Source organism: Tympanuchus pallidicinctus, unplaced genomic scaffold (genome assembly GCF_026119805.1).
Source record: "Tympanuchus pallidicinctus isolate F22 unplaced genomic scaffold, pur_lepc_1.0 scaffold14, whole genome shotgun sequence".
NCBI lineage: Eukaryota > Metazoa > Chordata > Aves > Galliformes > Phasianidae > Tympanuchus > Tympanuchus pallidicinctus.
The window spans coordinates 10,419,953-10,445,676 of NW_026294659.1; the positions used below are offsets into that span (position 1 = coordinate 10,419,953).

A 25,724-nucleotide genomic window follows, 5' to 3' on the forward strand; every position below is an offset into this window, starting at 1 on the left:
TAAATGTTTATAAATATCTAAAGGAAGGTGGGAGGCAAGTGGATGAGGCCAGGCTCAGTGGTTGTAGTGATTGGACAAGGAGCAGGGGACTAAAAACTTGAACATAGGAAGTTCCAAACAAACATGTGGAAAATCTTCTTTATGGTAAGGATGATGGAGCACTGGAACAGGCTGCCCAGAGACATTTTGGAGTCTTCTTCTGTGGAGATATTCAAGAGCCAGCTTGGTGCCTACCTGTGCAATCTATTGTAGGGAACCTGCTTCAGCAGGGGAGTTGAACTTGATAATCTCTTGATGTCCCTTCCAAACCCTGCAATTCTGTGATTCAGTGATCTTGCATTCAGTTTACAAGTATTCCGTGCATTAAATAAACTGCAGAAGTGGAAGAACTGCTCTTGTACCCTTATGGAATATTATTTTGTGTTGAGCCATGATGTTACCCACTTGTTGGGTGCTCTTCATCATGGATGCCTTGACTGCATCTTGAATGCCTCTTCATAAATGCCCGTGATGAGGTAGGTAGGTGCAACTATAAATACACACATGCAATGAACATCCAAAATAACAAAGCACAAAAATAACAGCTCCTTCCTTGAAGTTTGCCACAGGCTTTTAAGATATGAAATCCTAATGCTAAGTCTTCCCATAAAAAATGAAATTTGTTCCAAGAGAACAAATATTAAGATTATGATTTAAAACAGATCAAAGTTACAAATCGCCCTCAGAAAACCAAGTGACCTTGGATGTGCTGTGCTAGAACACTGTCCCGTAAACTAGGAGAGGGATGTAGTTTTTAACAGCATTAGTTGTTGTATTTAGAAAAAGCAGTGCATTTTTTCTCTTCTGTGTACCGGAAATTGAACATTTCAGTGTGCATTTCCTGGTTGGTTGTGCAGTTTCAAAAGAGCAATTGTAATTAAAGCAACATATGATTTTATTTGTCCTTGAATGAGACATCTATAGTCTTCTGATGCAATGTTGCTGGGTATAGAAAGGAAAATCATGTAAGCCATTTATCTAAGGAAAATGGTGTCATACCAAATTAAAGAGCCTTCTAGCCATATGTGCTGATGCAAAACATGGGGTGAGAATTTCAGGTACCCATAACCAAACTCCTGTGATTCAGAACAAAAAGGGAAAGTACAGCAAAACTTTGGATATTTTTCTACTCTTTGAATCTTAATGATTCAGAATTGTCCCTTACATTGACCTACTTAGATTTTTGTGAATGTTTCACTCACTGTCAGTAGATACCAAAGCCCATAAAGCTTCCTACTTAGACCAGCAAACCAGTTGGCTACCAGAGATGTGAAGTGGAGCATATGGAAATGGCCTGGGGTGTGGTTATGGGTATGCCTGGGTGTGTACACATGGAGTTGTGGCAGAGACTGCCAAGTGATTCTTGCAGAAGGATCACACAGTTTATTTGGAAGGGCAAGGTTATTTTATGACTGATTTGAGAGGATGTGACTAGAAATGAGAAGGAAGCAATACCAGAATGCTAGAAATTATAGATTTTAGATACATAGAAATTCAAGTAACTAAATTGTATTACATGCCTTTGAACTGATGCAGATGGATTGCATTTCCAAGAAGGCTGTAAACACAGAACCATTTAAGGGGAGGTGCCTTCAGAAAAAGGGTTCCCATCATATTTGAGTCCCTGGAGTGTGTCCAGAGAAGGACAATGAAGCTGTGAAGGGTCTGTAGCACAGGGCTTAAGGGGAATGGCTGAGGGAACTGGGACTGTTCAGTCTGGAGAAAAGGAGGCTCAGGGGAGATGTTATTGCGCTCCACAAACACCTGAAAGGAGGCTGTGGTGAGGTGGGGATCAGCCACTTCTCCCACTTAACAGTGATGAGATAAGATGGGAATGGCCTCAAATTGTGCCTGGGAAGGTTCAAGTTGGATGTTAGGAACCACTTCTCGGAAAGAGCAATGAGGCAGTGGCACAAGCTGCCCCGGGAGGTGGTGGAGTGTTCCAAGAGCTGTGTGGGCAGTGGGCATGGTGGGAATGGGCTGGTGCTTGGACTACAAGGTCCTTCTAACTTCAATGATTCTATGATTCTATATATCTTGAAGGAACAACGAAATAGGAATAGTTCCTTTCCAATTTTCTCACAAGAGAAAGGAAATAATAATAATACAAACAAAACACAATAAAGACAACAACAACAACAAAACAACAACAATATCACTAGAGTTTTCTAAGTGAAAGCGATACAGAGAAAACACCATTTGGCTTCCTTACACTTTATGGCAAATTCTGCATGTTTGCATTTGCAATTAGCTCACGGTGCAGCTGGATGGAGATAATGCGCCTCTCCTGCTGGTGGCGGCCAGCTGCAAGCAAACCCTGCCGCACGCTGACTGGTAGGGATGCGCAAAGCTGAGGATGCCACGGGGCTCTCCACCGCGGCGGATGGAATAAAGCCCTCCAGCAGGAGACGAGGTTGCCATGGGAGCTCGGGTGCTTCCAATGCAATCCGAGTACAAACGACGCTCTGCCCTTGCAGCCGGTTGGATCTTTTCTCTGCCAGTGCGGACGACTTGACTGACTTTAAGGAATTCCCCATGTTTGTTCGAAAGGAGGACGGAAATTATTTCCTGCACGGATGCATCTATCTGTCTGTCTATCTATCTATTTATCTGGGGCAGGGTTTCAGTGTCCTCTGCTGAGGCAGTAAAAAATGGCTCAGCATTTGAGTTTACGCCCAAACGGTTTTGTAAACATCCCTGCTCAGTGCAAGTCGGGGATGCACGCAGACTCACACCGCTGTCCAGAGCATTGCGCGGTGCGGTGCGGGACAGCGCAGGATGGTGCGGGGCAGAGAGGAGCGGAGCGACTTTCCTGAGCCAATGCCGCCCCCTCGCGGGCTCCGCCGCCGTGGGGCCAGCGGGTGGTCCTTCCCAGGGCGGCGGAATTAAAAAAAAAAAAAAGAAAGAAAGAAAAAGAAAAAGAAAAAAGATATAAAATTAAATTTTAAAACAATATTTATTTATTTATTTGTTTGTTTATTTTTTAATCCCGGCTAGCCCTGATATCCAGTTATGGAGAGATATCCAGATATCCAGAGGCTCATGTGTGCAGACTTAGCAGAAGCAGCCTTTTGCTTTTCTGTTCTTTGATGAATTCGTGTCTGTATTTATGGGTTTAAGTGTATGCACCTCCCACCACTGGGATCTGCTGGTATCATAACAATTGCCAGCACAGAGAGCTCCTGTCAGAGGCAACCAGAGCAGAAGATCCTACTGCAGATCAGCTGCAATGTTTAATTAGAGGTCTGCCTAAACAGCCACTTTCTCCCTTCATCCTAACACCAGGCATTCACTGTCCTAGCTAGCTTGCTCTCACCGCAATGTGAGCGCTTTCCTATGACACCAAATTGTTACTGATTTCAGCCACCAAACGGCCCTGTAGATCCTGTGCCTTCTGGAGCAATTCTACAATAAACAAATTGTCCTTTTGGTAGCAAGGTTGTAAGAAGGGAAGCAGTCTGGGGCTATTTCAAACTCTGGATATTTTGTCAAAGGAACAAGGAAGATCGTGACCACGACAAAGATATTTTTGTGTTGCCTTATTCAGTGTCCATGTTGCTCTGACTTTACCTAGAATCCCAGACATGTCTGAGATGCTGAGCTGGGGCCTCAGACTCTCACCTGAAGAACAGGTGGAGTTATCATAGAGTCACAGAAAGGTTTAGGTTGGAAGGGATCTCAAAGCCCATCCACCCTCAACCTCCAGCTGTGAGCAGGACTGCCTGCCCCTCACCAGATCAGGCTGCCCAGGGCCCCATCTGACCTAGCCTTGAGCACGTCCAAAGAATTGAACATTTTACATGTACATTTTACATTTTCCTGATTGACCTGGGCAAAGATAATCCATTTCCATTGTCTTGGAATCTAGATTAAACACAAACTTTACTCAGTTTTACTTATGTACAAGTTGGATGGGCACATTCCAACAGCTTGCAGAGCTACCCATTTCCGTGCAGGTATCTAATGAATCCCCTTTCTCAGCTGGTTCCTCTCTCTTTCATCTGTCTGTCAGGGTAACAGCAAAGTAAAGACTGTGCAATAGAAGGACAAGTACTATGAAATGCCTCCAGTGATGATGCTACAGTCCATAACTTTTTCCCTATCTTTTCCAGTGGTCAGTTATTGTACCCAGTACCAGTTTATAGCAGAAATTCCCCTAGTGCTCCTTTGCTATAGAAGCCTGAGAATAGAAACAACATGGTCTTCACTCACTTACTCTGCTGCCAAAGGTTCATGGCAAACAAAGTCAGTAGAGGCACATGTCTGACCAAATGAGCCTCTGAGGATATCTCCTTCACATCAGTCACACCTCAGTTTGGGTGACCCCCTGCTAGGGCTGCATTAAGAGAATTTGCAGTGCCCTTCATAGAAGGCATTCTCTAGGGCTCATCAGAATGGATCCTTCTGTGCCCTGTTTGTGTTTGACCCCAATGTGCTCTCACTGGCCACTGAAGATTCAATCAAGCTTTCCCTGGAAATCTAATGCTGCAGCTTCTGAGGCTTCATCTTAAGAGCAAATCTTAAGAGCAATGCAATTCAGCTTTCCAGCACAAGCTCCCACTATGTTGCTGGATCTGGACAGTACAACATGGCAGGATGACAATAAACAAATGTGTGTTAGTATGAAAGGTCTGGAGGATATAGCCATGGCAGTAAAAGGAATTTTGAACATTTTACACTGTATTATTTTTCCCCGGAATAAATTTAGCCCAAATGTAGTGTAGGAAGGATAGGAAGGCACCACAGAAATAACTCCAGTGTAAACAAATTCCCAATTGCCAGTGCTGAAAAAGCTCCACAAGTGTGGAGACTCTTCTCAGGGAGTTTATTGCTTAGCACAGGCAATAAGGATTTATTCCAGTGTCTTCACTGTTAGATATAATAGCCAAATAGAGATGTGAAAGACCCAAGCTGACACTCTGGCTGAAATCTATTGCTCTACCTAAGCATTGTATAACAAGTCATGGCTAAACAAGAAATCACCAGTGTGGCTATAAATTATATATTTGCATAAATAAATAAATAGGCAGCCTTATGCACTCAGCTTTTCCATTGCTGTACGTGGTTTCCCTGAGATGCTTTTTGGGGCTTCCGACTACAGCTTCTTAAGCTACCAAATCTTCAATGACATCAGAACTGCCAGTTTTTCAACAGGTTGAAAAGCACCAACATTTTGTTTTGCTGAGTCCAGAGAAAATCTGTTTGCATTTGGGCACTTTGGAGAATTGGATACAAACTACACATATGGGGAAAGAATTTTGATGAAATATAGAAGGGATGGCTTGGACATCAATGATCATAAAATAACCAAATATCCTCCTTTACAAAGACAGGAAGACTCATTACTGTGTTCTGGGTGCTGCCCAATCCCGCCCTACAAAATGAATCCCTCCACCCCCCCCTTCTGCAGCTTTACTGTAATGTGTGGTTAAAAAGCTCCTGCTTTTCAGCCCACTGTGGAAGTAATTACTGCTATATATTCTCATTTGCAGCACTCTTTGGTGTCTTTGGGGAACAAAAGATAGTAAATGCACACAGAATATGATGATTATCCATAGATTTCATATTTTCTGGATGAACGAAGGAAACAGCAGGTTACCAGTTACTGCTATATGAACCTTTACATTTTGTTTGCTCTATCCCTGTGCTGGTTTTGATTGATTTCCCTTTCTGCTGTTGCTTGATGCAGTGGACAATGTCGACTCTGATGCTTTGTAACTCCTTGTATAGGCTCAGTGCACTTTGGCTCAGGCATGCCTCTCTTCATTTCAAGGAGGAAAAGCAAAGTTAAGGGCATCTGCACTAGCGACTGACTCCTTCAAGTTTTGCTCTGAGTAATCGAGAATTTATTTAATGTAGGCCTGTAACCATCTCATTGCCTTGGAAATGGCCCTTTGCCACAGTTTATACCTACAGAATGAAGCATCTGTCCATTTTTCCTACCTCCCTTCAAATTAAGCATATGAAAGTTCTAGGACCTATACTTTAAGTGGAAACGAAAAACAGCAGGAGAGAAATGGAGGCTTGACAGATCACTAAGGGAAAGATATTATAGCAAACAAATGAAAGATGGCAGATCTGGGTCCAGTTCATAGATACTTTCCATTCTGGAGCTGCAGGACCACATACAAATATTTCAGTTCCACTTCAGTGCAATCACCTGCAAGTTTTCTAATGTCCTGATATGAGATACTTTCCGAAGTACACAAACACAGATTGTAGCCAATAATCAATTCTCAAGATGACAGGGCTTGGTTGCCCATCATGCATTCTCAATCTGAATATTTTGCCCCTGCTGCCTCATATCTACCTCAGTCCAGGACAAAGCCAACACTTTCTGCCTACAGCTCTTTGTCATCTTATGCCGACAGAGCATTCCATGTCCAGGCATCAACAAAAAACAAATGAAGGCATCAGATTCTCACCTTTATCACATTCCATCTTCCTGATGAACCCCACCAGTGCCAGCCATTTGATTTACAGACTACTTCATGCCTCTTTGCCAGCATGCTGTATAGCTCTGGATAGACACCAGCTGATTTTTCAAAAGCCAAACAGGTCTTCTCCTAACACAGATAAAATGTCTCTCCTTATTCCTTCTTATTTTAGCAAAGAAACTGACTAAATTACCAAGTCTGTCAGACTCTGTTTTCCCTTGACTTGCTTTATTTTTCCTGTTTCCAACCACATACCCACCAGATGCAGTCTGCTGCTAGCGGAAGGAAGTCAGGTGCTTTTTTACAGCATACATTGGCTTCTCCTTCCAGACCATCCTGTCAGGTAGATTTAAGTAAGATATACCAAAGAGAAAACTATTATCAGAAGCAGAATATTTTATTGATCACTGCATTCAGTTATGACATACACATTTGGGCTTTGAACAAAGGCAGTTAGACATTTAGATTGTTTTTTTGTTTTGTTTTTGTTTTTGTTGTTGTTGTTTGGGGTTTTTTTGGTGTTTTTTTTTTTGTTTGTTTGTTTTTACCTTTACTCTCTTCTTTTCAGTAATCCAAGTAATGCATGTGAAATAAGGTTTAGGAATGTAATTTCATGCCTTATTAAGCTTGGAAATATTGGTGATATCCACTGACATATTACTAGTGGACATTGATCCAATTCATGGAGTTCAAACATTTTTAGTTCAGCAATTCATTAGCAACAGTTAGCACAAAGCACGTGAGACTTCAGGCTTTCTTCATTAAAGAAATTAGTTAACTTTCTGTATAGCCTACCAAGCAAATCATCTCTGAATGTAGTTCTGATAGCATGGGCAGGGAGTGGTCCAAGTGTAGGCACAGGACAGAAGAGCTGAGGAGGAGAGAGCATACATAAGAACCTGTATTACTTAGAGCATTGCTACACAGCTGTCACTCATTGATGAGAACAACTTAGATTCATGGTCTCGTAGAATCATTGGAAAGATTGGAAAAGGCCTCTAAAAGCATCAGGTCGAGCTATCAGCCCATCACACCATGCCGACTGCCCATGTCCCTCAGTGCCACATCCACATGGCTCTTGAACACCTCCAGGGATGGTAACTCCACCACCTCCCTGGGCAGCCTGTGCCACTGCATCACCACTCCTTCTAAGAAGAAATTTTTCCTAACGTCTAATCTGAACCTCCCCTGGTGCAACTTAAGGCTATCGCCTTATTTCTAATCCAGGTCATCCTAGACATGTCCCTCCCTGTCCTTTTCTTCATGTTTGTTCTCACAAGCCATTAAGTAACTTCAAAGACATCCTGAAGATTAAAAGCGTGGGGACTCAATGCAGACAGCTGGTTGCACCTTGACCTTCAGCAGATGCATCTCCCCATGTTTACAGGACAGCACTGTCTAGTTTTCATGCCCCATTGCTGAAGTTAAGAATATCACAGGACTAAGGATTTTTTCAATCAACAGTACCTTGACTTAGTATAGCCTAGTATAGCTACCTGGCCACTGTACGATGAAGTCATTTTGAAGTATATATTAGAAAAATGCCCACTTCTAATTCTTATACCTTATAACCCTGAATAGGACCCTTCACACAAAACAAACATTACCAAAAACCTTAAAACATGATGTTAGACCACATAAGATAGTAGCATACACTGAATACAGACATTTGTGGGAAAAATTTCTGTTCCCTCCCCAAGGGACCCACTAACCTCTGGAAGTCCTGAAAGCTAAACAAGCAGAAGCGACCAATCAATTCCCATTGCCGGACTGCAATTCTTTCTCCAGACCCCTCTGCATCCCATTGCTTCCCTCTGCTCAATTCTCACATTGTGCCCTGGGCTACTCAGCTCTGCAGCAGCTGGAGCTTGACCATGCCTGTTCCCCTGCATGCCTGAATCCATGCATTTCCCTTGATGAGCACCTCTGCCAAAGCACAGTTAATGGTGTCATACATACTATTGAAGTATCAGTGGGAGGATAGAGATCTAATGGTATCAATCTAAAGTATCCCCAGACATTCTCTACTGGTATTAAACATGCTTTACAGTGTTCTTCTTAGGGCATTCTAAAGTGGTAAAATAATGTCCAATACAGAAGAAGCTGTTTTAAAATACATATATATGTATCTGTGGGAATTAAATATTCAATTAAGATTGACTGGAGCTGAGTCAGTGATACTGGAGGTTGTTCAGGCCCAGTACTTGAGAGAACATTCAGATTCAGGGCATTGCTGGCCAAACTTTAGTCAGGATGCTGGACAAAGAATACCATCTGTGTTGCTTTTGCCATCTTTAAGGAGGCTTTCCAGGAGGTTTCTCAGAATCACAACAGAGATTGTTGAAGAGAAAAAAAAAAATCACTAAATTTTTAGAAGTTATAAAAGCTTGCATAGTCTTTGTAGTATCAGAAATTGTCATATCTTTTGAAAGAGGTGATGGTATTTTGTCTTTCATTGTAGTTCGTTCAATTCTTATTCTGTGCAGGAGCTCACTTGGGAAAGGAGTTTGAGTAACAGTATACACGGTATAAAAACAAACAAACAAACAAACAAAAACCAAAAAAACAGCACCACAAGCCCTTTTGTCCATTAATATCTGAAATCTTAATTTGAGTTTAAAGATCATCAGTGTTGTTAAAGATCTGGTACAACTCTGGAGTTTTGCTTTTCAGGCAGGCAGCCAACTGCGAAGGAAGATGCTGTCACCTTTACAGAATGATTTCTGAAGCTTTCAGAGAATTACACTTTGTGTCCTTAACACTTAAAAATGCCAGGTAATAAAATGTATTCCAGCAGCAGAGAGCAGTAGAATTTTTAAAAGCCTCACTATACAGCTCTTTATCCATCAGCCAAGGGGCCATGTGCTCCTACACTGAAGCATGTCTTTCACAGCTGAGAAGTGACCCATTAGGAAAGCAAATGCCTTAACTTTTCCAGCCAGCTGATGAGGTGTGGCATGGGATCCAACAGCAGTCCATTCAGCAGCTGGATACTGTGGGATGTAGTGCCCCAAAACCCAACTTGTCTGGCTCCTTTCATGGGATAGAGGCAGAGTATGCAGAGCCATATGGGTCAGAGCCCTCCTTGTCCGGTGTTTAATAATTCATCCCTAAGGTCACTTTAAGGAGTCTGCTCAGTAGAAGCAGGAACAGCATAATCTGTCCCTGTTCCAGTCTGTGAACACACACACTAACAAAAAGCATCAACCAAATAAAGCACCTGAAGTCAATCTGACAAAAAGTGAGGGTAAGAAAAAAGAGAGAGAGAAAGCCAAAAGCACTGGTGCCAGCAGTGTCACGGTGAGCGTGTTGCACATGGTCTCTGGGAAGATCAAGTATCCAGGATGGAAGGAAAGGTTTCTGAGGTGGAACAACAGACAACATAAACTAGAAGGAAGCTCCAATGCAGCAGAAAGGTAGGATCAAAGAAGCACCAAGGCTGAGAAAATGGTTTAACATGTTTTTCAATTTTGTTTCTCAGACAGAATTCTCCCACAGAATCCTAAGTGTTATAGGCTGGAAGGGACCTCTGGAGACCATCTGATCTAACCTCTGCTCAAGCAAGGATACCTGGAGCAAGTGGTTTAGGAACACATCCAGGTGACTTTTGAAGAACTTCAAGGAGGGAAACACCACAATCTATTCCATTGGTTACGCACTCACACAAAAAAGCGTTTCCTTATTTTCCCATGGAGCATCCTGTGTTTCAGTTTGTGCCCACTGCCTCTTGTCATAGCAGTGGACACTACTGATTCCACCTTTTCATCATCACTGTTTCAGGTAATTGTACTAACTGACAAGATTCCTTCAGCTTCTCCAGGCCGAGCAGTTTCAGCTCTTTCAGCCTTTCCATATTAGAGAAGTCATGGAATCGCTGAATCTCTGAATCATCAAAAGGCTTCAGTTGGAAGGGCCCATCGAGATGGGGCATGGCTGATCACCAACAAAATGCAAGCAATAGAATGGAAACTAATAGGTCAAGGACCAGGACAAGGAGCAAAAGAGGTGGAGAGTGACAGCCCATGATTCTGGATAACTATAATCACTGGTTTGGCTTAGATAGCTTCCTAGCTGTTAATTAGTAACTAGGGTCTACCACTACAATTTTTATTTATATTCTGGGAACAGGAATGTTATTTTTCTTAGCTTGTGAGGTATTTATCATCCACTATTCAAAGTTTGTTACAGGGAGTATCTATAGCCCCTGATACTAATTCTGTAGGTTAAGCTGAAACAGCTTATAGTTTTATTTTTCAATGTCTACATCTAAGTCACCAGTTCCTTCTTTGAGATAGTGGCTGTCATACAAGCACATACTCTTTTATTTCTCTTTCCAGATATAACTGAAATTGTAATATCCCCCAGGAAAGACTGTAATGCTGGCTAAATCTTTATAGAGACAACCTCTTTCTTGTATGTTTCACACTAGTAGTCTGTCACATACCTGCTCATTCCCATATTTTCAAAATGTCTTAGTTGCATGCCACTTAAGCCAAGGAGATGAACATCATTATTTGAATTAATAACTTCTGTGGAAGATCAGCAACATGCTCTGCTGCTGGTGAGATCTGAAACCTCAGAAAACTTGTTCCACTTGTGTAAATCTTAGCATTGGTTGAATTGAAATAGAAAAGAAGATGTAGTTTCATCTCCCACTCACTTTTCCAAGCAGCAGTTCTCATAGGTCTGTGTCACAGCCCAAACCCTAAGCACTGGAGCACTCTGAGGTAGGGAGCCAAGAGACTGTAGTAGCTTTCTTCTCAGGGCTCTTGAGGCTTTAGGATGACTTCCTTGGCATCATAGCATCCAACCCACTGCAACAGCCCTTCCATGGGTATGGAAGGCCAGCATTATCCTCTACCTCAGCCCCATGGCTTTCTATTCCCACGGGACCACATCCCATCTTGGCCTCCACCACCATAGCAGTGGTGGGAAGGAGCATGGGACGTGACAAGAGAGGCTCTGGCAGGATCTACCCATCCAGGCTATGCAAGGGGCAGATAAAGGACGAGGAGGTAAATGAAAACAGTGCTGCAGTCAGTGTCCAGTTGGCCTGGGGGCCTGTTTTTGCTGTTGTCCCTGGGAGATAACTTGCTGTTTGGTTTCCCAGTTGTGTCTGTCCCTGTCTGGAAAGCAACACCTGCTTTATAGTACCTGTCTTATAATACCAACACAAAAGAGTAAATGGATCTTGAATAATGTATTTGCAAATATTGTATAAATATTTTATATGTCATTCAAACTGTGACATGGTTTGGAAAGAAAAAAGGAAAGCATTTATTACAGTTGAGTATAAGTGCTGCAGATTAATGTGAAAGGAGATCTGTATTTTTAATTGTCATGAAACATCTTATTTCCAGAAGCTTGCTCCTGAGGGTGCCAGACATTTTTATATAAATGATTATGCTTGGGCAGAAATCATAATTGCATTACTGGAAACGCTGTATTTTTGTACCAGCTGCCTCAGGCTTGACTGTAGAGAAACAAGAATAAAGAAAGCAACACATGAAAGCTCAGGATTTCTCTTCTAAGAGGCATGCCAGAAATCTGGGCTATTTTCTCAAAGTTACTACAACTGCTCGATTGTCCAGAGGGGCATATGTCTGAGAGGCAGAGCAAGTACTGCCAATTCTTGAGTCCACCAAAATTTCTGTGCTTTCTAGATTTTGCAATTAAACATTTAAAGCCTCTCCTCTCCTCTCCTCTCCTCTCCCTTCTGCCTTTTCCCCCTTTCCCCTTCTCCTCCCTTCTCCTACCCTCCCCTTCCCTACTATATCTTTTCCTTTTTTTTTTCTTTTCTTTTTTCTTTTTCTTTTTTCCCTCAGAAGTTTTAAGACCATTCCATGACTTTGCAATACTGTCCAATGGTGTTTGGACAGATGCAGTCTACACTACTGGAAACTGTGGGAAAGAAGCTTCATGTACCCAAATATTTGGGAGCACCTGATGCCCATGTGGATCCATTCTGCCACCTGCCCACATCTCTGGTCATCAGGCTTCACTCATCAACATCTTTTTTGCTGGGCACAACAGAGATACCTCCACAGCAAAAAACATTCCTTGTCCTGAGCTTCACCTTCAAGGGTAGCTGGAGAATGACTGCAAAGCCACAGGGACATCCTTCCTCTCAGCTAAAAAATTGTCATAGGGTCTGGAGCACTGAGGCAAGGAGAACATCGCATTCACAGGTTGCTGGGCTTCACAAATGCTCCCAATAATCTTTTCAGAGCACCAGCAGAGAAGAGGTATGAGTTAATGCAGACTCTCCATGAAAGGTGAGTTCTCTGTTCTCCTCCTCCCCAGCATGCAGACCAAACTCATTGCTTGGTGATGCTAAGCCTCTGGAATTAAACATGGCTGCAGATGCCTGCAAGATAAGCCATCTTTGTTTAATATCTCAGCATTTTATGTCCCAATTTAAGGAGATGAAGCATGTCCAAAGGTGCATAAAAATGGAAAAATAACTGGGGAGAACTGCTGTGTTTATAAACCTCAATTGACATTAGCATGATATCTGGCTTTGTGGAAAGCCATTGGTTACCTCCAAATTGGGATTGTTCTGATGCCATAAGGTTTGTGCATGCTGAATTATAAAAGAAGTGCCACCTTATGGCAGTGCATCATTAAATCACAGCTTTGAATCATCAGTTTGATTATTAGACATTAATCCTGCCTGTTCAATACCTAAGATATTGTGTTTGCTACAGAAAACAGGAAGGGTAAGGAAAAATACATTTTTATTGCTTTTACAATAGTATGTATTGCAGGAACATATTCATGGAAATGAGAGAAAGGTTCAACTAAATGCTGCATTAATTGCTCTAAGAAAGGGTTTACAGCTTCTAACAAAAATTCAGAAATAATAACTTCTAAAAAACGAAATTATCAGTTAATCCAGAATTTAACAGGTACACCAGGATTTTGATGTTTTTTACCTTCATGCCATGACAGCTTCAAGACTAGACAGGAGAAAAACTTCTTTCCTCTCCCTTACCTTTTTTTAGTAGGTGCTTAAAAATATCTGCCTGAATAGATTTCTGCTAGACAGCAAGAAAAAAACATTAACTACCTAAAATTCTGTTTGTTAATGCATTGGCTTATTTATTATAGTCTTTTTCTTTTCTGAATCAACATTTTCATTTGACTTTGCCAGTTTCCGGTGTAACGGATTGTGGAACTCCTACAAGTACATGAGCATTGTATATCCTATATTTCTTTTAATGTGCCTTTGAACCCAGAGGCTTTGTGTGCACAAAGGCACATGTGAATAACTTTTTTTTTTTTTAATGCACTTGTAGTCTCTCTGCTACAGGAATTCAGGAATAAGATTTTGGCTTCAGTCATCACTGTCAAATGTTCACTAGATATAATCTTTTCTCGCAGTTTGACAGTCTGATAGCTGGCAAATATCAAAACTCAGGTAAAACTAGAAGCATGGAAGTTGGAGAGCTACCTGAGCCATCCACATATTTCAAACTAAAAACCAGTCCTAACTGATTTATTTAGACAAACATCAATGAAGAATTGTCGAGAGGAAGAACAATAAAGGCAGCCAATCTTTGCTGGGGACAATAGCAGGAAGGAAAATAATAGTAAGCAGGAAAATACAATATACAAAAATATACCCATCTCTCTGAAACGTAGACAGACAGCATGTCTTCTTGGTAGACAGGTGAAGTTGGGTGAGGTGGGTTTTATGCAGTCACTCTCTCTAACTTGACCAGACAATAAGGGATGCTGTTGTTTATGGTTGTCCTACAAATTAAGCAGTAATGCCTTTTCAGATATGGGTTTGTTGAAACTATTTAGTCCCTTCAGGTACTTTAGAAAAGAAAGCCATGCCAGCTGGAGATGTGAGACAAGGTCATTGCAAAGTGCCAGAGAAGCAGTCAGCTGAATGACAATCCCCACATCAACCTGATGGCTGAATGGATCCAGGTCTGTAGAGGTTTTCCTGAGAGTCAGTGGCTCAGCCCCTATGCGATGGGGAGGTGGGGAGGTTGTATGGCTGGGGAGAAGGAAATCACGCTTGTCCTTACATGTAGGAGTGGCTCCTGGACTCAAGCTGTTTGGTGTTGCTTGTCCTTCTGCAGCCAGACAAGAATGACAGGGAGACCACAAATCCATAGCTGCTCTCTGGTGCTTGGCCACTGCAAGCTCCCGAAATATCAAGCTGGGGCTGCTCTGAGATCTTAATGTCAGCTCTACATTTGTACTGACTGCTGGCTACTAACCAGCAGGATAATCAAATCTTTGGTATCTAGAAAATTTTCATAGAATCGTATACTAGAATCACAGAACCACAGAATGGTTTGGGTTGGAGGGACCTCAAAGCCCATGCCCCCCAACCCCTGCTGTGGGCAGGGCTGCCTCTCACCAGCTCAGGCTGCCCAGGGCCCCATCCAACCTGGCCTTGAGCCTCCAGGGATGGAGCACCACAGCTTCTCTGGGCAGCTGTGCCCTCTAGGGAAAGAATTTCTCCAACATCTAGCCCAAATCTCCCCTCTTTTAGTTTAAAGCCATTCCCCCTCATCCTATCACTATCTACCCATGTATAGAGTTGAATTACCTCCTGTAAATTATCTCACTTTAAATACTGGACAGTTGCAGTGAAGGCTCTGAGGAGAACTCTCTTCTCCAGGCTGAAGAAGCCCAATCCCTCAGCCTGTCTTCATAGGAAAGGTGTTCCAGCCCTCTGAGTATCTTTGTGACCTTCCTCAGGACCTGCTCCAACACATCCTACTTGTGCTTGGGGCCCCTACCAATGTCCACCCTGTACAACCAGGCTGCAGATGCCCTGTATGTCCCTCCACAGGGCTGGCAATGTGGGAGCATAGCATTGTAGTCTCGCAGGTACCTTGTGCTCTTGGGCCACTGGAGAAGTGCATCTCAGCAGAGGAGAGGCCCAGGGCCCTCTGAACACTTCCTGCAGACTCACCACCCTGTAATAATCTGGGGTGCCCACCTTGTAGCTGCTTGTCTCATGTAATACAACACTTTGGTGTGAAGACTACTTTTGCGTATCATTTGCTCAATGCTGTAGTAAGTGTATACCTTATGAAGTACCCTCTGGATTTTGCCTTCTGACCCTTTTCAATTTTTCTACCTTGAACACAATAGAGAGATTAAAACGATCCTACAGCAATAAACAGCATGGCATGTTTCCTCTTAGAGTGAAAATGCACTTTTTGAACTGCGGAATCATCACATGTGAACTTTTATATCTGCCTGAACTTTTGACCTGCGGAGCATTTTATCTGCAGGCACTGCAAGTTACATAGCAGTAAATCAGAGTCTCTTGAAAGGAGAATTTTACCTCCTCTGCAATTGGTCTGGCTTTCAAACGTATTTATAAGGAGCTGACACCCAGTTACAAACCTTTTCCTGAGAAAATATTCACATAATGGTGGAACAGCTGCTGACAGGAGATTCATTCAGTAAAGACCAGAACAAGCAAAACTACAATAAATCTTGGGTTGTAAAACTCCTGTGTGTTTATGGGCTAGAACACTGGCATTAGTGTGAGCCACTCCCAGAAGATTCTGCTGCTTTTTTTCTGTGCCTGTTTGAACCACAACTCCATGAAAGATCTGGGCTTGTTTGCATTGTACTAGGAACTCTTTTCTAGTTTATGCCTGCATCTCCCCAGGCTCTTTGTTTGTCTAAGGTGTGCTGATCACAGTTAGATCTCTTAGTGACTAATCTCACTGGAAATAATCCCATTTATTAAATATTTTTCTATCAGATTTGTGCTAGACTTTCTATGCTGTTTTCCCCAGAAGAATAGCTTTTCATCTGTTATAACCTGTGATATCTATGGACTAAAACATGTAGATTACGTGCAGTGTTGAGTGAGGTTTTTTGGTATATATGTTGTCCAGTGCTATGCAATGAAGTGGGAAAGTGACTGTCCCTCTCTGCTCGCCCTTTGAGGCTCCATCTAGAGTACTATGTCCAGGACTAGGACCCCTAGCACAAGAAAGACATGCTGCTGTTGGAGTGGGTCAAGAGGAAGGCCATGAAGATGATCAAAGGCCTGAGTGCCTCTCCTATGAAGACAGCTTGAGTGGTCTGGGCTTGTTCAGCCTGGAGAACAGAAGGATCTGGGTAGACCTCACTGTGACTTTCCTGTCTTCAAAAAGAGCTTATAAAAGCAGCAGGGAGACCGACTTTTTTACGTGGTCTGATAGTGACAAGACCAAGGGGAATGGCTTTAAACTAAAAGAGGGGAGATTTAGGTTAGATGTTAAGAAGAAATTCTTCATTGAGAGGGTGGTGAGGCGCTGCCCAGAGAAGCTGTGGTGCCCCATCCCTGGAGGCACTCAAGGCCAGGTTGGATGGGGCCCTGGCAGCATGAGCTGGTGGGGGGCAGCCCTGTCCATGGCAGGGGTTGGGGTTGCTGGGTGCTGAGGCCTCTTTCAATCCAAACTATTCTGTGATTGTATGATTTGGTAACAGCAAAGTCTTTGCTGCCCAGACCAGATGCATGCCCTGGTATACACACATTGTGCCGCACGCCTGTGCTAAGGACAGCAGCAACACATAGATAAAGCTGCCTCCTTCTACTGCTGTACATACATTTCACATGGCATTTAGCCCTAAGTAAATCAACATCCTAGAGGCAAACAGCTCCTATTTGAGAGCAGTTCTCTTGTCCTCCCTGTCACCTTGATGCTACAAATTGAACTTTGATTTCTCTACTGCCTGTATCCTATGCAGCCCTCTGAGGCCCTGAAGACTCATGCTGCTTGCTGTGTATAATTGAATGCTGCAGGGCATCAGCACGGCTGCATACCTGTTTATCAATGACGAAGGTTTATGCAGCCAGCCACTTCCATTCACCTTCTGGGGTGATCCTTTTAAAGCCAGCAGAGGCTACTAGTCTGAGAAGCTACATAAAGTCATGGTGTCAGTGGGTATCAGCATAGGATACACCCATGTTTTTTGGGTTTTTGTTCTTAGACTGGAAGCATGTTGCCAGGATTACCTTGATCAGAGATTCATTTCAGGTTATTTTTTTCTGGCTTTATTTCCCCTCCAATCTGCAGCCTCATCTGAGACACCTTTTCTCTGAAGCAGGCAATAGGATTAATTGTTTACTAACTGGCATAGTGCAAAATAATTGATAATATTCTACAGCATGTTTTGATATCACCAGATAAGTGATAGTGACCATCATAAGTACTGCTAAGGTCAAATATTTACACCAGAGGGTAATAACAATTACTATACATTTTTAGGAATTCAACCATTTTTTCATAATTTTCACTCACAGAATCTGCTAATTTTATGCTTTGGCCTAATAATTTATTATCTAAATTTCTGGAAGAAAGTTAACTCTATCCCAGCCAAAACCAAGACAGAGTAATTTTGCCAGACACAAAGGATGTGCTTTTCTCTAAGTCAGCCTTACAAATGGGTATGATGTTATTCCCAGTGTTTATTTTAACACCCCAAATTACTATTTGGATAGATAACACTGTTTTAAGGTCTGGGATTTTCTATTTTGGTTTGCAAGCAGGAAAATAGGCATTATTTATTCAATTTAAAAAATGGGATTCCTCAGATCACACTAGAAAGAGTGACGAATCTACAGGATAACCTCCAGTCAAAAACTTGTTGAAAAAGCTGAAAGGAGCCCTTTTGTCCATCTCGGTTCAGCTGCCTGACAGATCTGGGGGAACATGTCAATGTGTTGGATTTCTACCTGTCAGTGCTTAGGGATGAGTCCAGCTAACCCATGCTGAGATCAATGTACAGGCCCAGGAGAAAGGGATATGATCCCCCAAATCCCTGCAATGAGTTTGTTTCTTGTGAGAGGTACTGGGAGTTTATGTGTTCAGTGAATTACTCCCTAATCTAGAAGGGACACAGAGCTGTCCACATGGCTTCAGCTGACTAGTTCCTATACAGGATTTGCAGAGAACAGCCTTTATTTCTTTTTGGATGCTTTCTATATGTTTCCACCTCAATTTTATCTGCTAGGGAGTGTGAGGACATGACCAATTTCTCTGACCTACTTTAGCAGAAGTTTTTGATGTATTTTGTTGTCTCGAAGGCTAGAGTTCTGTTGCTGTAACTGGACTCATTATTCTGTCTAGTGCTTCCACCAGGCTTTTCCTTACTCTCAGATCAGATTTTATTGTACTTCTCTGCTTTTTAACTGTCTCCACTAATGATCTCCACTGATCTCCCTATATCCCTGTAATGGCTGTTCTGCTTCTAACATCCTGCTCAAACTGCAGCCAGACTTTGTGATCTCTAACCAATTCTGCTTCAAATGGATTGTCACAGATTGTTGTTACATCTTACGCAACCTTTGATCTTATCTTGAATTATACCTGCAATCCATGAGCTGTATACAAGCTTCTCTTCTATGAAGCTGGTAATTGGAGGAACATTTTCTTAGTATCAGCAAAAGTGCATTGTAAAACTGATGTATAAGAACAATCTGATAGTGTGTTGGTAGTGAAGGGCACACAAAAAATTTGATACTAGCTGTGACTCTGCAGAGTATAAGTCTGCTTCACGTGCCCTAACGAACATGAGCAAAGTTCAGCTCTTCACACATAGCTATATCTGCTAGCTGGTGCATGCATTGGGTAATGCTAGCACTCTCCCCTCCAAAGGTCAGAAAGCATGTATGTGGTGAATGTGCATGTGAAAAACAAATCTAGGCAATTCAGCAGTCTGAGCAGTGCCTGGACCCCAAAAGTAACACTAAGTATCCTAGAGGACTTATTGAACTTCAACTTGTTGAAATCATTTCAGAGAGCTTCTTTTGTTTGAAAGCAAATAAAGACACATGTATGCATGAAATTCTTGTAACTACAGTCAACAAATGCATTTTGTCTCAGAGTTATTAAATCTCTTCATAGACAAATGAGTTATAAAAATAAATTGGGGAGAAGGGGAAAGACTTCATGTCTGTCTTGACAGAACTAAGATAGAAAATTAAAGACAAAAGCTAGTGAGTTAAACAGATTAAAAAGGAGTTACCAGCATTATTTTTTTAATCATACCTACTAGCTTTAACTTGAATTGCTTCCATGTTTATTGTTAGCATGAATCAGCTCTCTTAAACAATATTTCTCTCCTGCCTTGTGTTAAAAATAAAGTTTATGTGGGATTTGCAAATTTTTAAAGGCATCAGTAATGCTTGGTGATTTTTAAAGGCATCAGTAAAGCTTGGTGATTGTACAGCCCCCACAAGATGTTTATCAAGAGGTTTTCTGAAATCTGTATCTTGCACTGTAATGGAACGTAACTAGTTATTACATTCTAAAGATGCCTAAAAAAAAATAGTTGTTTTCTTTCAGAGAAGCTGTAATAGGAGAAGACTCAGTCCTGGGAATGAAAAATGAACTTATTACACTTCATATACTTCTTCCCAAGTACGGTATCTTCACTCTACTTACAACCATGTGGAAGAACCACTTCTTTGTGAGACAGCTGCCTAGGAATATTGGAGTTCTGATGTATGTAGATTTTGGCTATGTGTTACCCAATGATGCAGCCTATCCAGTTCTTATAACATGTTGCTTGAATTTTCAAGATCTGTATCAGTTAACAGTATTTGACAGTTTTAAAACTCACACAAAGACAAGAATTTGGTGCTGTTAAAAATCAATGACAACCTTAATTACATTGGACAACCACTCAGGAAAGCCACTTTTAACTTTTTTGATAAGTAATTCAGTTCCTGTCCAGATTATCTTATGAATGCTGGTGCCCCATGTGTCTAGGTATGTTGTATTATAAACTGAAATATGGTGTTGGAAATATTTTACAGAATGAAATTATTGATAGTATACTATCACTAAAAGAAAACATACACGTAACTCTTTGGTGGTTAAAGCTACCTAAAATCTCTAATTCTAGTCTACAGTTTTGAGGCAAAACATCTTTTGGTGAAGACCTTTTCTAGTCAGAGTTTACTCTGAGCAACAGTTTACTCTGGGCAACAGTGACCTTCAATGTGTGTGTGTCTGATGACTTTTCCCTTAGGGCATAAGCCTCAGCCAGCATTGTTATTCTATCCTCTCTGTCACAGAGCTGGACTTTTAAATTTGGATAAATGTTTTAAATATATTTGAGTAGGTTTCCTTGTGGACATTCAAGTCGACCTTTTGATCATGGCCTTAAGAAAATTCCTGACATCCAGTCACCTGTTCTATCCATCCCTACCCAAATCTTCCAGCTTCACAAACACAGCACAGCCACATGAGTGGTTCATTCTGCATCCAGCACAGCAGATGGGGCCAGTGACTCTGAAGCAGAGCAGAAGATGGAAAGCAGATGATTTGAGTTGAGTACAGATCCATCCTTGAAGAGCAAAAACTCTGCCAATGGCGGGGACCGGCTTAAAGCCCCTCTCTTCCCACAGCCCTACTGCCATCCCGACTGTGCTGCATCCCACTGCCACTGCCTCGCACTTGGGATAGGCAGCACCTGGGAATAGAGAGGGTAAGAAATACACGTCAAGAAAAGGGTTAAGTACTAAATTTTTATTGCCTGCAATAATTGCCTGGGTTATTCTTCAGAAGGTTATGGTGATAAAGAAAAAAAAAAAAAACGAAAAAAAAAACCCTAATCAAATTGTTAATAACCATGAGTGATGATAAATTGCTTCAAGATGCTTATTCATTGATTAAAGCTTAGTGCAGGGCTTGAAATAGAGATATCTAGGAAACTGCAAGCCCCTATAATTGTTGAAAACATGCCAGTAAAGATGAAAAATGATGAATAAGCACGTCCCAGCCATGTCTGTGTGCAAAAGCCTTTTTCATAGTTAAGACTATTTTACCATATGGGAATGGAGATTATTTCCTGATAGTTTTGAATACATGCCTAAGTAAGAAAGTGGACTTGAAAAGCCAGGAATATACAACTCAGTCAATAATTGTGTATTAATGCTCTACAATACTGTTCACATCTTGATTCTTCCCAGTCTTTACCAAACTCTTGCATAATCTCTTTATCATTCCCCTCTTAAGACTGTTCCAGTTGACTGAAATACTTATGTATCCAAAGAACCAGAGAGAGCCAAAGAGATGACAAACATCCCCCAGGATACTCAAAGGGAACACAGGAATATGAAGGTGTAAGTTCAAGCCCCACTATCTAGTGTAATGTTTTTAATAGTTCCCAAAATGCCTCAAACAGAAGAGTGCAAGAGACAGCTTTTCCAAAACAGCCAAGCTGGAAGACACACAAAACACTCAGGGTGCAATGTGATGGTACAGGTGTAGCTACCATCCCTTGAAAATGTGAGAAGTTAGTTCCAACTCAAAATGAGGAGAAACAGCTCCACTGTGGGGATAGTTCAACCTTGCAGCAGAAGCCCGGAGGGGTTCTGGAGTCTCCATTCTTCAATGCATTCACAACTAAGCTGGTCAAGCCCTGGGACACCTGCTCCAGTGGGATCAGCTTTGAGGAGGAGGCAGGACTGCCTCTTCCTTTCTACTTGAGAACACGTTTTCCCTATTTCCACTCACATAAATCTCCTGGAGGGACTTTGATTAGAGGTTGTTTGCTTGGATATTATGTATTGAATTTTATAGAACAGCTTTTCCTTTTCTTTCCTACTCATAGTATACAACACAGTGTATTTACATGTGCTATTTTACCATTTGCCATTTTTATTACTGATAAAATCTATGCGGAAAAAAAATTACAGAGGACTCTGTAAACCTCCTAAGTATTATAAACTCATTGAAGATCTAAAATCCATTGTAATACTGTCTAAGATACTGTTCCAGAATGGAAAACTGTCCGTAAAACATACTGTATCACCTACAGTTGAGGCTTGAAGTTGACACATATCGTGCATACCGTTGTCCAACTTATGCGCTCATATCAGAACTATGAAGCCTGATGTCTGGAAGAGCTTGGGTTATTTTTTGCTGTTTTTCATGTTCCATCTTGATGTAAAGAAGAGTATTATCCGTGTCACTGAAAGAATGAGTAGATGTTGGCATGTAGATGTAGAATCAGGCTTTGCAAAATGCTTAAATATTCTCTTGAGAGCTCATCTTTATGCCTGAAAAGTAGACTGTTAATCAATACAGATCATTAAGTAATGGTAAAAATTTAAGCTGGTGGTAACACTGAAGATGGCACATTCTAGGATATTTCAGCTGTCTCTGTTGACATTGTTAAGATACAGGAAATACTTGGCTTTAGAGGTAGCTAAGTGGCAGCTATTCTGATCTTAATGACAATCAGTCTTCAAGGTGTAATGCATTTTTGCCTTACAGCACTAAGTTTCTTTGTATTTATCTGTTGAAAGACACTGTTAAAAATAAGAAGTTATCCACATGAGTCTACAACAGAGAATTATTTTTTTAATTAAAAAAAAGTTTATTTTAATGCCAGCATGTTTTGCCAGATTTGTGTTCTGATATTCAAATGCATTGGCGAAATACTGTAACTGACAACAGGAAGAAGTACAAAATATCTGTGCCTTCCCAAGTGATTATGGCTGATTTTACTCATCATTCGAGGTAATAATCAGATAGAAAAATAACACGTGACCGCAGCTACTGGTAACGTAACCTGAGACATTTGACTTGCTCACATCAATTTCTGATAGGCAAAACACACTTAGAACAACAAAGAACTTAATGACAGCATTTATTTTTGAATAATTTTCCTTGTTTGACTAGAAATTGGTGCATTTTGGCTCATTCTTACATGACCTTTTTCATTGCAGACATAGCTGTGATGTCAAGTGAAAGTCTTGCTCTAGGATGTTCCACTGTACTACTCAACACCTCTATGTGTGGGTTGTTTATTTTATTTGTTTATTTGTTTTCTTGGTACATATGAAAATCTATGTCAGTGTTGTCATACTATATACCTTCATATTACCAATTATACATGTTCCCCAGGCTCAGTAAATAATTACTGCAACTCATTCACTGAAGCAGACAGGATATTTTGCTAGGTGTGATTTCAGCAGCAGTAGTTTCCTACACTCACCCTCCAGAGCTGCTTGCTGGTTTGTTATTTTATTTATTTTTTGGTAGTACAAAAGGAATGGGGGCCATTGGTGAGAATTTTTTTATTATTAATCTCTCTGTTCTAAGCAACAGTTAACTTCTTTCTAAGTCAGATTTTACCTGCTTGGCTAACACAATGTGTGTATTTTGTACTTTGATGTCTTTTTTCATCATTAGAGCTGCGGTAGGTAAAGCCATGTGAGTCTCCACTGCTCTTAAACAAGCCAGCTGCAGCTGCATTCAGCAGCAGAGATTTTTTTTGGCAACCTCATCTATCATCCAGTTATCTAGATGCACACAAGTTTCCTCATTAATGAAGAGGATGTTTTTGTTGCTTTTCACCAAACTTGGCTTCTGGATATCGAGGGAAGTGACACTTGGTGACACTTTTTGTTTGTTCAACTCCTGGTGACCCATTCAGCAGGGCCAGCAGAGCTATGAGAATGGTTCTCCGTACCACTCTCCAGAAGCAGAGTTGTTTTCCCCCAGTAAGCACAAACTGTTGGTGTGTTGCACGTTCTGCTTCAAAATACCTATCAGTAACCATCCTGGGCTGTCCCCTCTGAGTTCACTTTACTCTGGCATGAAGCAGCAGCAGACTCAGTGACAACGAGCTGCTTATCGATTAGTGGTCTCCCTGAGAGTTGTCTGTCAGTTTTGCATTAATGTCTGGCACTTGTGTGCTTTCACCTCATTGAACTAGCTCTGCACACCCTCCTTTTCATAGAATAGAATCACAGAATTGTTTTAGTTGGAAAGGACTCTTAAGGGTCATCTGGTCCAATTCCCCTGCAACAAACAGGGACACCTACAGCTGCATCAGGTTGCTCAGAGCCCAATCCAGCCTGACCTGGAGTGTTTCCAGGGACAGAGCATCCACTGCCTCTCTGGGCAACCTGTGCCAGTGACTCACCACTTGTATTGTAAAAAAAAACGCCTTGCTTTTTTTTAGTTTGAAAGCATTTCCTCTTGTCCTATCATAACAGTCACTGCTAAAGAGTGTCTACTTTCTTATAGCCCCCCCTTTAGATACTGGATACTTTTAGATAGTGGATTCTTTTCCCAGTACCTATTTTTACTCTGAAAGAAGAACTATTATTCTGTGTCTCCTACTCTTGATCCTCATGAAGATTAGTGGTTTCATACATATTTTTGCCTCTGGTCACTGCTGTCTTGCTTTGGCATAATTAGAACAAATCAGAAGCCCTAATTGTCTCAGCTGTGGGAAAGGCAAAGCATTTCTGTGGGCACTGCCTGTGTAGCATCAAACTCCCATTCATTCCTTTGGTCCTGCTCAGGCATGGAGGTGATTGTGGAACCCAACATCTCTTGGAACTTATATCAGTATTTATCCCGAAGTGGCATTGGGATTTCCTACAATTATGTGAATTTTAAAGGTCTTCTGTGCTTACCTGGAAGGCAATACACAGGCAGTCTGCCTATTTTTTCTACTTAGCTGCCCGGAGATGACATTTACACTTCAGCAATAAAAGTGGGCGAGCTGCAGAATGCACCACGACCTCACCACCAGAGCATAGTAGTACAAGTACAAACAGAACCGGTATTTTGCCAACGAGCTGTTATTGCGGGCATCCTCGTGGGGAATACGTGAAGGTTAACGCTTCATTCGGCGGCTCACGAGGGCTGTTTGATTCTAACAAATGCTCAGGCTTTGCTGCTGCCACCTGCAACCTCATTTCCACGCATCTCCAGGTATCCCATGCTTATTGTCAGCTCTGATCAGCACAGTGACAACAGAGCAGACGCTGCGTCACCCTCGACCCCCTCGCACCGCGCCCAAAGCGGGACCCGACCGCCCCGTCGGGCCGGGAGCGTGGCGAACAGCGGGAGGGGCGTGGCTTATCGAGGCTCCGCCCCCTGGCGGCTCCCATTGGCGGGCGGGGCGGGCGGGACGGCGCGGCTCTGTCCGTCCGCCGGGAGCCGGTCCCGAGCCGCCGCCGCGGAAGGGCGGGTTGAAGGCAACGACCGGGGCGAGCTGCAGCACTATGGCCGAGCCGTACGACGTGGTGGTGGTCGGGGGCGGTATCTCAGGTGGGTTCGAGAGGGCGCGGCGTCGGTCTCTAGCGGGACATCCCCGCCGGGAGCGGTCCCGAAGCTCATCCAGTGCTGGAGGACGGTGCCTGGGGCTGCGGAGCGCCCGCCTGAATGCCCGGGATCTCCCTTTCCGTGGGGGCATCTCGGGGGAATGAGCGGTCGTTCATGCGAGGGTCGGGTCTACGGTGGC

At 42.2% G+C, this 25,724-nt stretch overlaps 1 protein-coding gene across 1 annotated transcript in view; it reads left to right on the top strand.

Moving 5' to 3' along the window:
• LOC128076573 (amine oxidase [flavin-containing] A-like) overlaps window positions 1–25,724 on the top strand; it is a 218,016-nt gene that overhangs the window by 146,572 nt on the left and 45,720 nt on the right. Inside the window, exon 2 of the mRNA XM_052674368.1 lies at window positions 25,214–25,531. Within this exon, the coding sequence (XP_052530328.1) occupies window positions 25,214–25,531 (318 nt within the window). The remainder of the gene's footprint in view (window positions 1–25,213; window positions 25,532–25,724) is intronic.